Below are 13,185 nucleotides of genomic sequence, written 5' to 3' on the forward strand. Positions count from 1 at the left end.
AATAAGAAGAAAAGTGCAATTCACTTATGTAAACTTTTTGCTACAAATGGCTGACAGATACCCAGAAGAGAGTCATCCTATCTGCCCTTGTCATGACTCTCCGCTCTCCCAGGGACTCCAGGTTAGATGCCACCACAAGAAGACAGAACATCAGTTCATTATCCTCCTCTGTTTACTGTGAAAAACAGTACTGAAAAACCGATAACTTCTTGAAAAAGTTTTAAAATATTTTTTAAAGTTGTTCAAGGATTTGACTCACCGTCCAATCATGCCAAGTTTCTCCTATCCCTGGGTTTTATGCTGTTTATCATCTGGGAAGGTAGAAAATAGAAAGTCGTATAACCCATACGCACATCCCTAAGATAGACCTGAATCTAGGAACGGTTGTATCCGCTATTTCCCCTCACGCTGGAAGCATTTGTTTCTAAGAGGAAGGAAGACACATCCGCAGACACCCTTGGTCTGTAAAGAAATGTGGATGGGTAGACTGGCAACAGAGACAGCAGACACCTCTGGCCTCTACCAATTTGGATGGACAGGCAGAAAAACTGCATTGTTTAAATCCATATTTGTCAGTCTTCCACAAATCCAACCAGGAGAATGCATGTTTATAAATAAAAACATATATATTACTTTGGACAGAGAAAACACTTGGTATAGCTTAAAGGCATTCCTAATTTGTATATCACTTTATTCTAATTCAGCCAAGAAAAATTTCTTCCCTTAGGAGCATCTCCTTCACAATTCCAATCATAAATACCATTTTCTGTAAAAGCCAACGTGAACCACCTTTCAATTTTCAGAGAAAAAAAAATCTGCCACATAAAATAAAATACATATAACTCTACGAAACAATTTCCATTAGTCACTCTTTTCTCTTCCCTCTGACTCTTGCAATCAGTTACAGATCACAGTGTTTCTTTTTAAAATGAAAGAATATTTACATAATAAACAAAAGTAGCACTTTACTACAGCTTAGTGACATCAAGAAATTTTTTTAAGTCCCAAATTCTAAAAATGGGTCTGCATCCTTTTAGCCAAACTAGAGATAAACGTCAGCTCCATCACTTTAAAGATGGTTCCCCACAGGGAGAATCAGGACTTCTCCACCGAGGCTTCAGTTCAAAGAGGTAGCACGCCATTAGAGCTCCTCCAGTTGACAGGGCTGCCCGAAGAGGGAAGGAAGAATTCAAGGCAACTCCCTCCCGCAGTGGGGACGGGCTCCACGGCTCCATAAAGAAACAGTATTCACACACAGTTCTACTTTATGAAAGACATTTTTCTAAAGAGTCATATGGAAATTTAATTTTTGTATATTAAATCATTTTCATAGTTTATATAGTTTCACAGTTTTTAAATACAGTTCTCATGTAATTTAATACTTTTGTAAAACAAAGGCTCCCTATTTATGACATAAAAACAACCATTCAGTTATGTATTCTAGAACGTACGTGAACGATTTAAGTGGCGGTCACCTCCATGCTGCAGAGAACGGTTCTCCCCACACTGAAAATAAAATCTGCTGCTTTGCTATCGCACAAAAGAGAAACTCCAATATTAAAAATTGAAATGTTGAAATGTATATTTCATAATAAAGTATTTTAATTGCTCCTAAGAGTAATTATTTTATGCTTTAGTGTGAAGTGACTGATTCAGGCAACTTTGTTCTCTAGCCACTTAAAAATAGACTCAAGGAAGATGACAATTCTTCCAGGGTCAGCAAACTGTTAACATGGAGAGTTGAAACTAGTTAAACAAAATGAAAAGAAAAATAAAGGCAACAATTCTGTAGCCCCTCAAAAGCAAACAAAAACATGTAACTGTAATATTCTAGTGTATACAGGTTGGCCTGGGTAAGCCAAGCCACACAGGTTTCATAAGATCATTTCTGGGAAGGTGGAGGGCATGGCATAGTTTTCTCAACAACATTAGCAGCATTCCATCTACGTCCTGTCTAAGCAACTCTCCGCTCAGCAGCACTGATCAATGAGCAGCACTGAAGAGGAAAATCCCAAATGATATAAAGCATTGATTTTAAACTCTTATTCCATCCATCGGAGAGGTAAGTGGACAGACACACATTTCTGTGGAGACCTTCCAGGAAGCCTGACCAGTAGCCTACATCTCATAAAACTTGTCCCGTAAATGACCCCTTCAAAAACGCTCACTCTATATTGAACAACTCTATCACTTGGCGCAGTTGGGGAATGGGGAATTCAATCTAATTTTTGGATTAACACAGTAATCTCCCACACAACAAATGAATCCAAATTTTTCAAAGCCCTAGCATAAAAAAAAAATCACTAAATACTAAAAATAATGCAACTCGCCATTTCTTGTGATTCATACATCTAGATCTTGCTATTCCTCAAAATAACGTTATCTAGATCAATTCAACTGGTAAAATCCAGACGTGTTGTTTAGTAAAGAGTTCTCAGAAAATGTAGAGTGATATCTTTACTATTTTATTGATCTTTCAGATGAGCAACACATAACCATGCCCAGAAACAACTCCTCTTAAAATACACAAAGGCAGGCGGGACTCTTAACAAATGCCTTCAAACAAAGATTGTTTTGAAGATCGCAACCAGAATAACCAAACAAAAGGAACAGCTGAATAAAATGAACAAGTGCGGTAGTAGGAAAGCCAGATTCCCAGAAGCAACTTGACAGGTCCCCCAGTGACTTTATGAAGCTATGAAGACAACAGCCAAGCGAACAGCACCCTGGGACTTCCTGAGGAGGAAGGATTCAGAAGGCCTCCACTTCCATCAGCATGGAAGGGGGAGGTTATTAAGGAGATGACATTTGCTCATTTTCACCCGAAAACCAAAGATTTCCAAGTTTGTATATTCGGGCTTGATGTCCCAAACTCCAATCTAACATTTTCATTTTCACTTGAAAGACTTACTGATACTTTAAAAATAAATTTAAAGCCAATATTTTCCTCTCTTTCATTCCGCACCCCTGTTCGTGTCAGCCCCATTCTTCCAGGCATCTCACCAGCACTCAGTAGGTACGCCAACACACTGATTTTCCTTTACGCATAATATATGTAAAGTCTCTTCCATCTGTCCCTGCCTTTCCACTCTCCCGCCACCACCCTAGTCCACGACCTACGCACCTCATTATTACATAAAGTCAGTAATAGCACTCTCTGATCTACTTGTCCTTTTTCCAACTCGTTTCCACTCTGCAGCCAGGTCAAGCATCTTAAGATAAAGTTTTGACGTATTTTCTGCTCCCAAATACCCACAGAATAAAATCCAAAACCCTCAGCGAGACATTCAAGACCCTTCATAATCTAACCCCAATCTACTGTCCAACCTCATTTCCCCTACCACCACCCTACGTGGAACAGGCACATCAGTCTTCTTACTGCTTTCCTAATACACCTGTGCTTTCCTATCTCAGGCCTTTGGCAATTCAGTCCTTTGAATCCATTTTATAACTCCTTCCAAACCACAGGCGAGCACACGACACACCTCTTCCATAGCAAGATAGTCCAAAATTTTTCTACCATAACCAAGAAAATACATTTCACATCAAAACCTTCTGAACACCTACATACACTCACCACCAAATCAAGTTTCAGGACATGGTCTTCTCCTACTATAAGAGCTGCTCTCTGACAGTTTCAAATCTATTCTGTTGCACTAAAAAAAAAAAAAAAAAAATCTTCCTTGACCAGGGTTTCTGGATATGGTCTTGCTAACTTAGAACTTCTATAAAATTTATAGCAATCATTTGGCAATGAGCATTTAGCATTGACTTGATAACCGTGAATTATCTTTGCTTGTTTGTTATGACCTCTGATTTCTCCAGCTGTAATACATGTGAACTGCCTGTGGGTGAGAATTGTGTCTCATACTCCTTTGTAATCACCTCAGCATTTAGCACAGTGCTTGGCACATAACTAGAATTCAATCAATGTTTACTGAATCCTTCCTTGTTACAATGAATAGCTGTTGATGGACATAAGTCTTGCATATTTTTGGTGTTCAAAGGGATTTCCGGATTCCATTCAAAGCTGAAAGCTATGTTGGCATGGGTGGGGGCCCAGAATCTGCTTCCTATTCCTAGACCACAATGCCCCAGAAGACTCTGAGGGTGAGAGAGGAGGCACAGGGCAAGAAAAACATTTTTCTGCTACTAAAGAAAAAAAGGTAAAAGTGGTAAATGCTGCTTTGGTCATCCAAAAGCAACACTGAATCCTCACTGTGCTTCTGTGATATCCAGGGGACTTTACACAAAAAGTGGAGAGAAAACCTTCTCTGATGGACACTTACGGACCTAAGTGGCTCAGAATTCCATAACGGCCTGGAGAGTCCAGCAATACCTCCATGGCTCAGGGAATCGGGCACATCCCCAAGGAAACTAGGCCAACTACAACCATCCCCCAGATGAGGACAAAGTGGCTGCTGGATACGTCTATAGCGACCATCAAAGGGCTCAATGAAATGACATTATCCATCAGGAGATAACTCTATGAGTCAAGAGGAAAAGGGAATATGAGTCTGGTGTCTGGAGAAAGACTCTTAAGAATCAAATTTGACTAACGTGTGAACTGTCCATGAATCACCATACAACTCATTTCTCAGGCTTTTCTAGGCGAAGCTCAAAGCTTTCTAATCTATCCTGGAGCAGGCTCTCCCCTAAGTCCACTTCTGTGTATTCCACTCTACCAAACAGTCCTCCTCTTCGGCCAACTGCACAGCTTCCCTGGAGACTTCAGAGAGCAGTGAGGAAGAAAGGGGTATCTATCTGTTCAGTCAACCAAACAATACTAGAGACCACCAGGGTCACATATAAGTTCAAAGAGACAGTGAATGAGGACCTACTGTGAGCTGGACACAGTGCTAGGTAATAGGGACAGCAGTGACCAAGACAGAGGCCCTCTTTGGAACTGACAGTTTAGTGGACAAACATTAAATAATTAGATGAATAACTAACTCATTATGGTAGGTGGCCATAGGAGTGTGTATAACAGAGGAAACCAACTTTGCCTGGTAGCTCAGGAAGGCTCGACGACTATGGTGAGTCCAACAGGAGACACCCAGGTGAACGAGGGGGAGAGGAGAGCCTCTGTCCCGGTCCAGAGAGATTGATGCTGGAGATTTAGAGCAACTGAGATCAGGCCTAAAGAGCTGAAACAAAAAACAAACTGAAGACTTAAAGTGGCGTTAGATGAAGTTCGAGGGGTAAGCAGGACCAGACACCACAGGGGCTTGTAAGTCGGCTAGGGTTTTGGGAATTTATCCTAAGAGCACTGATGCGTATTAAACTGAGGAGTGATATAATCTGGATTACATTAAAAATATAAAATAAAAATATAACTTTGCTATAGTGTGAGTAATGGATTAGAAGACGGCAAGACAGAGGATATGAGAACACTAGTCAGAGGCTCTTGGAGCCAATCCAAGGGAGGGAGGATGTTGGTTTGACTCAGTTGGTAGCAGAAGAGGAGGAGAGCAGACAGACCTGAGAGATCCGAAGAAAGATCTGATGACTGAGAGATGACAGGCTCACAGTACCCACCACAACAAAGCACGAATTTGTCCTCTTGGTGTAATGGGCTTGCATAATTTGATTTCTTTTCCTCTCAATTCCCATTTCTCCCTTTCACAAAAAATCTACTCTAGTCCCTTGACTGCCCCCTAAAATCTTTGTTCATTCCTGACATTTTTAATCATGCTTCGCCCCCCTCAGTTAGAATACCAAGGACCCTCCCCACCAAAATCTTATTCATCTTTCAAGGTTCGATTAAAATGCCATTGCTGTAAGGAATTCTTCCCCAGTTTCTGCAGACACCGAATCATCCCTCACCACCATATTACGCAGTTTAGCACGTACCGCATGCTTCTCTGTTTCACTCGCTCTAAACGTGTTTCCCCAAATTAACCGCTGGGTTCCCAAGGGCAGGGGCAAGACTTTTGCTTTTCCAGTACCCTCTTCCCCAGAGCCCAGCCCACGGTGCAACCACAAAACTGCCCATGAAACAATGAGAGGCTGATTGAACGAAAAGGCCTGGACCTGGCGTTCCTCCAAAGCATACCGGTGACACTACTGGGGCAAAGGAAGACTGATGTCACCGTTGTCGTCTAAGGTGCTTTTGTTTGGCTTGTGCAAAACATCAAGATAAGGAACCAAGGAACTATCTTTAGTCTGGTCAGTAGTCCATGTTTTAAAAAGACACAGCCTCAGGCATTACGTCTTAGCCACTGGTAGCTGGGAAGTGACATAAACTGGCTTACTACATGGCAGGTAGCAATTGTAGAAAAGATGATCCAATTTGGTTAGCCTCATGCAAACCGAGCTCAGCAGCAGAGCCAGCAAATACATGGCAACCAGCGGGCAAAATAGTACCTATTTTTAGTCTGTTTTCAGTGGCTCTCAGTCACTGCAGCTTTTTAAACATAAGAACAGCCAATTCCTGAATAACTGCAGTCCTTTTACTGAAACCCATTCATTTCAATCTCTTTCACCAACTACTACAGAGTTTGAAACGGAATGACTGAAGACTTCCCTTCTCTAGGCAAGGGACAGAAGATATGCCAAACTAGAGAACAGAACTGATGATAGCAATAGCACATACAGCTAAATCTGTAAGCAGGGAGATCAGGTTCTACCACACCTCCATAAGGAAGGACAACAACTGACGCCGTTAAGTTATACGCTTATTACACAGACCTGTTGACTGAATCCAGGTCCCTGTTAAATCAAAAACAAAACTTGACTCTAGAAAGAGTCAAATGCATTTTTATTCACCCCCAGCTCTAACTACACTAGCAAATCTAACTCAAAACAAAGAAATATGTATTTGGCCTCTAACCGTAGCAAACACTAATCTAAGACCTACCTGTGATCAGAGACTAAATGTTTATGAAAGCCTTGAACGCTGTACACAACATTGTATCAAATAACACAGAAACTGCTTAATAAATGGCATCTCCTATCATTATTCAGAGCTATACTTCAGCACAGAACAGAGTAGTCAGACTTTTATTTGATGACCCCCCCAGCTAAGATACTTTAATGCTTTACAACGTTTTATGTACAGTATATTTTTATTTTGCTTCTTCCATAAAATGTGAGGTAAGAATATGACTCTGAAATCCACAAAGAGGCTGAGAAAGAGCTACCACAAAAAGAGCCTTTCGGGATAAGCCTGATCTGAAATGGGTACCCTGGATTCCCAGTCCAGCCCTCCTGGTGAAATTCCAGAAGACTCTGGGATTATTGCGGTTGTGGGCCTGGGCGCACAGCGAGAACAGGGAGAGCTTGGGAGAGCCTTTCAAGGGCTCTGTTATTTTCCTCATTTGTAAATGAAAGGGCTGAAGTCTCTGATCTATTTACGGCTGTAGCGTTCTAACCTGTGCCTCATCACAGGACAGAAATGGGTGTGATACAACTAGTAAACTGTTGTGGGTCCCTTCTGCTTTTACTCAGTTACAATAGCGAAGAAAGAGAAGGAAATAATAGCACAGTATTTTTCATCTGTAGGTTGATCTTCATTTCTACTAAATTAACCCATTTATTCTCTTTCCTCTATGTTAGCACAAAATAAAGGTCCAAATTCAGCAGTTCTTCTTTTTTCTTCTATATTTATTTTCAACAGGCACCTTAGAAATATAATAGACAAAGGCAAGTAGAATAAAGTAATACATAATGAATAAAGTGAAGGCCAAGAAACAAGATTGTTTTTTAAAAAGAACTAGTTTTCTGAAAGTTAATGAGACCAAAATAGTTGATCAATAAGTCAATGTCGGGAACTGTTTGTTTCCTAACTCATAATGATAATAGTTTTTTTAAAAAAGACTATTGATACAGAGACTTCACATGCGTTATCTAATACGATCCTCACAATTGCATCCTCAGTTATAAAGTCCTTTTTGTGAAACAAATGTTTATGTCACACCCATTCCATCATTCCATTAATTTAAATTCTTAAGTCTTGTGTTCTTCCTAAAAATCTTTTTGTAAAAAGTTTTGAGGTCTCACTGGTTTATAACACTGTAAATTTCAGGTGTACATCATTATATTTCAGTTTCTATATAGATTGCATCATGTTCACCACCAAAAATCTAGTTTCCATCCATCTTAAGTCTTGTTTTTAAAGACCGTTGCAGGAGCATATGTGCATCTTTAAACTGTGCTTACTCAATAACTGACTTCAAATTGGAAAAAATGGTTTTGGTATTACCTATCAATCAATGATGACGGAGAACTTTCCAAGAGGATCCAAATTCATTCTTTTTGGCTAAGATGAGGCTGATTAAAGATTGACTAAGATGAGAAGATTAAAACCCTTTAATCTTCTGTGGGGGAAACAATGCTATGGTCTGGTTTGGCTTGGTTATTGAGAGACTTACTAATGGCTAAATGAATAATCAATTTACATTTACATTTAAAAATATAAACGTAAAAATATAAACTATTTCAACCATCCTTAATTCACATGGATTCAAGGACGTATCTTCCTATGAGTGGAGCTAGGTTTCTAGAGCTGTTAGCTCCTTATCAAAGTTCAGTAGTTAAGCGTCACACAAAATTAGCACTGTTTAATTGCAGCAGCATTTTTATTAGATCTTAAAAGCATGTTTAAATCAATTAAACTGATGGAAACATTTTCATATCAGATACTCTTCCCACAGCAGCTACACATTTGCTCTATCTGAGCAAAGACACTGCAAATCATTTATTTCAAAACAATCTCAAGCTTTCACACACTTTCAGGTTAGTTTTGTCACTGTTTAATACACTTATATTCTAAACTAATAAATCATACGAAATACAAATGGTATAAGCCTACATATAAGATAATATATATATCAAATATTTATTGAAAACTTAAGAAGTGCTAGGCCTTGTGGGGAACACAAAGATGAACAAGACATAGTCCTCAGCTTGGAAAAGAGAATCCAGTAGACGAGGTAAGCTAACAAATGAGAAAGTGACACTATAAAGTTTAAATAACATCTTAAGATAATAACGAAAGACTTGTGACAGGATGGTATATGGTTGTCAAATATTATTCATTTTGTTTAGAATACTGACTGGACTTAGAAAAAGGGAAAGTCGGCAGGCAGGGGTCAAAGTTCCCGGCCGTGGAGGCCCTCAGATGTGGCCCATAGAGGTAGAGCTCATTGCAGAACTGGGTTCTAAATTTCAGGATCAGAAAGCTTGGGAATCTGGTCTCACTGATAATCAGCTGTCAAAGTGGTTTAACAGAACCCCTCTTAAGGCTTACTGGGCTAGCCACCCCCTCAAAGCAGGAGCTGTTCCACACTTAAGAATTAAGCCCAGTGCATTCCAGCGTGGCTCCCCCTAATCCAATCCCCACTTCCTTCAGGAAGCCTTCACTTTTTATGCCGATGTAACTCGTCCTATAGGTAAGTCTGGGTTTCCTCTTGCTTGAGGGAAAGAGCTCATTAAGATGCTTCGTCCAGTTCCTTGGAGAAGTCCTCGTTTCCCTTCTTCAAAGTCATTTTTCTCTGGGTAAGGTAGTCCTGAGAATGTGAATGGAATCTGGGCCACAATTCTTCACTTCCAGACACACTGACCACAAAAAACCATCTCACATATCTGACGTTTTTTTCCTGAAAAATCTCCAAGTAGCTGAAAGCTCTCAACTGATGGAGAAATTATTCCAAGAAACCACTTAGTCTTTCTATTATCACACACATCCACATGAGGCTGATGAGTCTCTCTAACTGTCACAGCACATTTAAGAAACATTTGTCGACATGTCCTTCTATCCCTCATCCCTGGAATGACCTCTGAGCAGCTAAACCTTGACAAAAAAACAGGCTGCCAAAAGTTGATGGCCGTAACTTCCCCAGCACTCTCTTCCACTTACTCCACTTTTCTGTCTCTCCAAGGAAGAGACTCACTAACCAAGGGAATTTCCAACTGGTCAGAGGCTTTCGGATGGCTGAGAAGGCTTTTAACCATCCAGAACCCTCTCTTCAGTGTCATAAGAGAAACTCCCAAACAAGGCAATTCAGTCCCTAAAGCCACCTCTTAAGCTAAAACAAATACAGGATTCTCGAGGGTGGATGACGATATGGTGCTATCAATACCTTCAATGTGGTTCTTGGTGCTGCCTCAACAGACTTTCGTTTAGGCCTAGGAAACATTTCCTGTATGAGCTAGGGATGTCAGGGTGTTCTGACTCAGTGCGTCATTCCAAGTGTCCCTAGGGTGGATCAAGATGATCACACTGAGTCCTTTTTCTTCCTTACTGACCAATGAATGCCCCTCCCAAAGCCACACATGGCTGATAAGAACCTTCCAGGTAACAAAGGAGTGCTCTTTGGAAAAGGGGAGAAAGGGCATTCCAGCAACTAAAACACCTGTGCTAGAAACACAGCATGAGCTCACTCCTCCATGGGAGTGTCTGCTTGGCCAAGCTGTGAAGTCAGAGCCCTCCAGAGGGAAAACTGTCTCAAGCGAGAGCGAAGTGGGATAAGCACTTTGCCATGAAGCACATCTGGGTGTGTCCTCGAGAAAAACCCTGGTCTCATTAAGAGGATTCCAAGGTTAGTCCCTCACAGTGGCTACAAGAAGCATGAAACGAGTTCCTAAACTCACCCACCTGGTTTAGTGGAACTCTAATAACAGCTGTCACATTGAACACAGACTCCCAATAAAAGAACGAGCCCATCAACAAGAGACAGACCCTAATATTTTAATTCTCATTACAGAATTCTGAGATCTACATTCTAAGACAAGCTGGCTTCACTTAAGGATACTAACGGGAGATCAGACAGAATCACAGCATAAACAAAAGGTGCGGCAATAGATGATGTGAAAAAAAAAACAGGAAAATACACTTGTTCTTTGAGAACTGAAGCAAAGCTGACGAGAGAGAACTGGAGACACGGAAATCTTACTTAAACCTGCGGAGTTTAAAAGCGTTAACACACCAACAACTGATTAACCCTATTCTCTCTTTTTTTTTTTAAAGATTTTATTTTTTTCCTTTTTCTCCCCAAAGCCCCCCAGTACATAGTTGTATATTCTTCGCTGTGGGTCCTTCTAGTTGTGGCATGTGAGACGCTGCCTCAGCGTGGTTTGATGAGCAGTGCCATGTCCGCGCCCAGGATTCGAACCGACGAAACACTGGGCCGCCTGCAGCGGAGCGCGCGCTGTTAACCACTCGGTCACGGGGCCAGCCCCTTAACCCTATTCTCTTAAAAGTGAAATGTTTATACTTCTAATAATCAATTGCCAATATATCAAGTTCACTGTACCCTCTTTGCAACAAAAGATTAAAGGTGTGAAAGTGATATCTATCAATATTTTGTTTTTCTTAGGCCAAATTTTTAAAAGCACTCATGCCTATCACTGTGGCAGAATCTGCCGGACACAGCAGCTTTGTGTTAAAGGTTACGGTGCAACGTCAAACCATATTCCCCACTCTGAGCCAGTGTGAGTGAAAGGGTTTTAGTAACGTCTGCAACACAGGGGAAGCAAAGAATGAACACTTTGCTTTGGAATTCAATCGATGGAACTCTCACACTGCCCTCCTTTAGGGCAGATATAAAATATTTAGTCCTACTCATGCACTTTATAAAATCATCTGGTTGCTTAGCATTTGCAAGTTGAGACTTTTTTACTTATTAAAAAACCCCCCAGAATACACATGTAAATAAGTTTTAAAATATTCCCCCTAATTATTAGAAGAAATATTCTATACACATTCTCTCCCTATCTCATTGTTCATAACGTGCAAGACTAGTGATCTGACTGCTGGAGTTCACTTTAACTATAAATGTTGAATAAGAGCTTTACATCGGAATGCTGGTCTGCTTCTTGCCATAAGGGGTGGAACTAACAGCAGGAGCTGAGATGCAGAACGTTTGGTGTCTTATCACAGGTGAATGGAAAGATTCCTGGGCAGAAGCAGCTGGCTCTGAGCTATTTCTACGGGCACACAGATCCATGTGGCACTTCCAGCTAATAAATACCAACTGAAGGGGCATTTGAGCCAAGTCAAAACACACTGACCAATGTGCAAGAATGATGGCATTCAAGCTGAAGAGAAGAGTTACATCAACCAAAAGCTATAAATAACTCATCTTACAGAATAACCTCAAGGTTGTGATGACCTACTGTACTTCGAGCTCGCTGTGAAACACTGCTTAATCACAGAACTCAGCGAGGTTCCGAGTCCTTTCAACTCTCCCGCGAGCCTCACCTGCGAGCAGGTGAACTGAGCTGAAGCTCTTCTCCAGTTTACCCAGAAGCACAGTGAGAAAACAGTCTGAAGACAGAGAGGCAACATCTTGGGAGCTTTGATCGTAAACTACGACCTTCTGACTGCAATCAATGTCGACCTAAAATGCAAATGTGAGCAGTTAGGAAGGCAGGCGAAGAAAATAATCCCATCGACTACTGGTGCTGAAGCAAATACCCGCTTCCCGTTTTCAATTAATAATCTGAATACAAATGAGATGTGGGTGACTTACTGGATAAACCGAGCATACAAAAGGTTTAAATCTTGTAAAAAATCAACTTTTAAAAGGCAAACTTGATGCTATTTCTGTGTAGATGTGCTCAAAACTCCTTGGTTTTAAATCCTTCACACTCTAAAAGGGTAAAACATGTACAACAAAATAATATGCAAAATAAACACAATGACCCTTGAACTAAAGAAACATTTAAAAGATGATTTTTACATAATAACAAAGAAATCAGTTGTTTGGTAAAATTAAAACACGAACTCATTTTTACTCCTGAAGAAAACAAACAGTCTTACCTACCACAAAGATGACAGTGTGGTACCCTAAGGATAAATTTCCTTGAAGACAATATCCTGAAGTCTTAACCAACCTCACCTTACATTCCCACAAATAAAAGCACTTCTAATATAGTTAGTTTCTACTCTTTTTTCAAGGCACTTGAATACAATGATTTCCTTTCAGTAAATTTGTAGATAATACAAAATAAGGTATTAATTATTAATAACACACATACTATATATATTAACACAGTTACTAATAATAAAATTTATTAATTATAACTTTTTATTACTGTTTAAAATAATAAAACAATTTTAGCAAGACATTAATGGGAAAATATAGCCCTTGACCAAACTAAAACAAGTCAACCTTTCTGTATAGTTTAGAAATATTCTTAATGGTGACAATATGGTTAGTAAATTATTTTGAGGTATCATAA

General features: G+C 40.1%; 1 protein-coding gene across 13 annotated transcripts in view; it reads right to left on the reverse strand.

Moving 5' to 3' along the window:
• The window catches only part of DUSP16 (dual specificity phosphatase 16), a 95,067-nt gene that overhangs the window by 28,090 nt on the left and 53,792 nt on the right, over window positions 1-13,185 (reverse strand). For 9 of the 13 annotated variants that reach the window (XM_044775142.2, XM_070494271.1, XM_044775146.2 and 6 more), the window contains one exon: window positions 12,203-12,341. In XM_044775142.2, the coding sequence (XP_044631077.2) occupies window positions 12,203-12,341 (139 nt within the window). Of the gene's footprint in view, window positions 1-12,117; window positions 12,342-13,185 lie in introns of all 13 variants that reach the window. The other 4 variants (XM_070494276.1, XM_070494273.1, XM_070494274.1 and 1 more) reach the window with 1 other exon arrangement.

Source organism: Equus asinus, chromosome 22, assembly GCF_041296235.1.
Source record: "Equus asinus isolate D_3611 breed Donkey chromosome 22, EquAss-T2T_v2, whole genome shotgun sequence".
Classification (NCBI taxonomy): domain Eukaryota; kingdom Metazoa; phylum Chordata; class Mammalia; order Perissodactyla; family Equidae; genus Equus; species Equus asinus.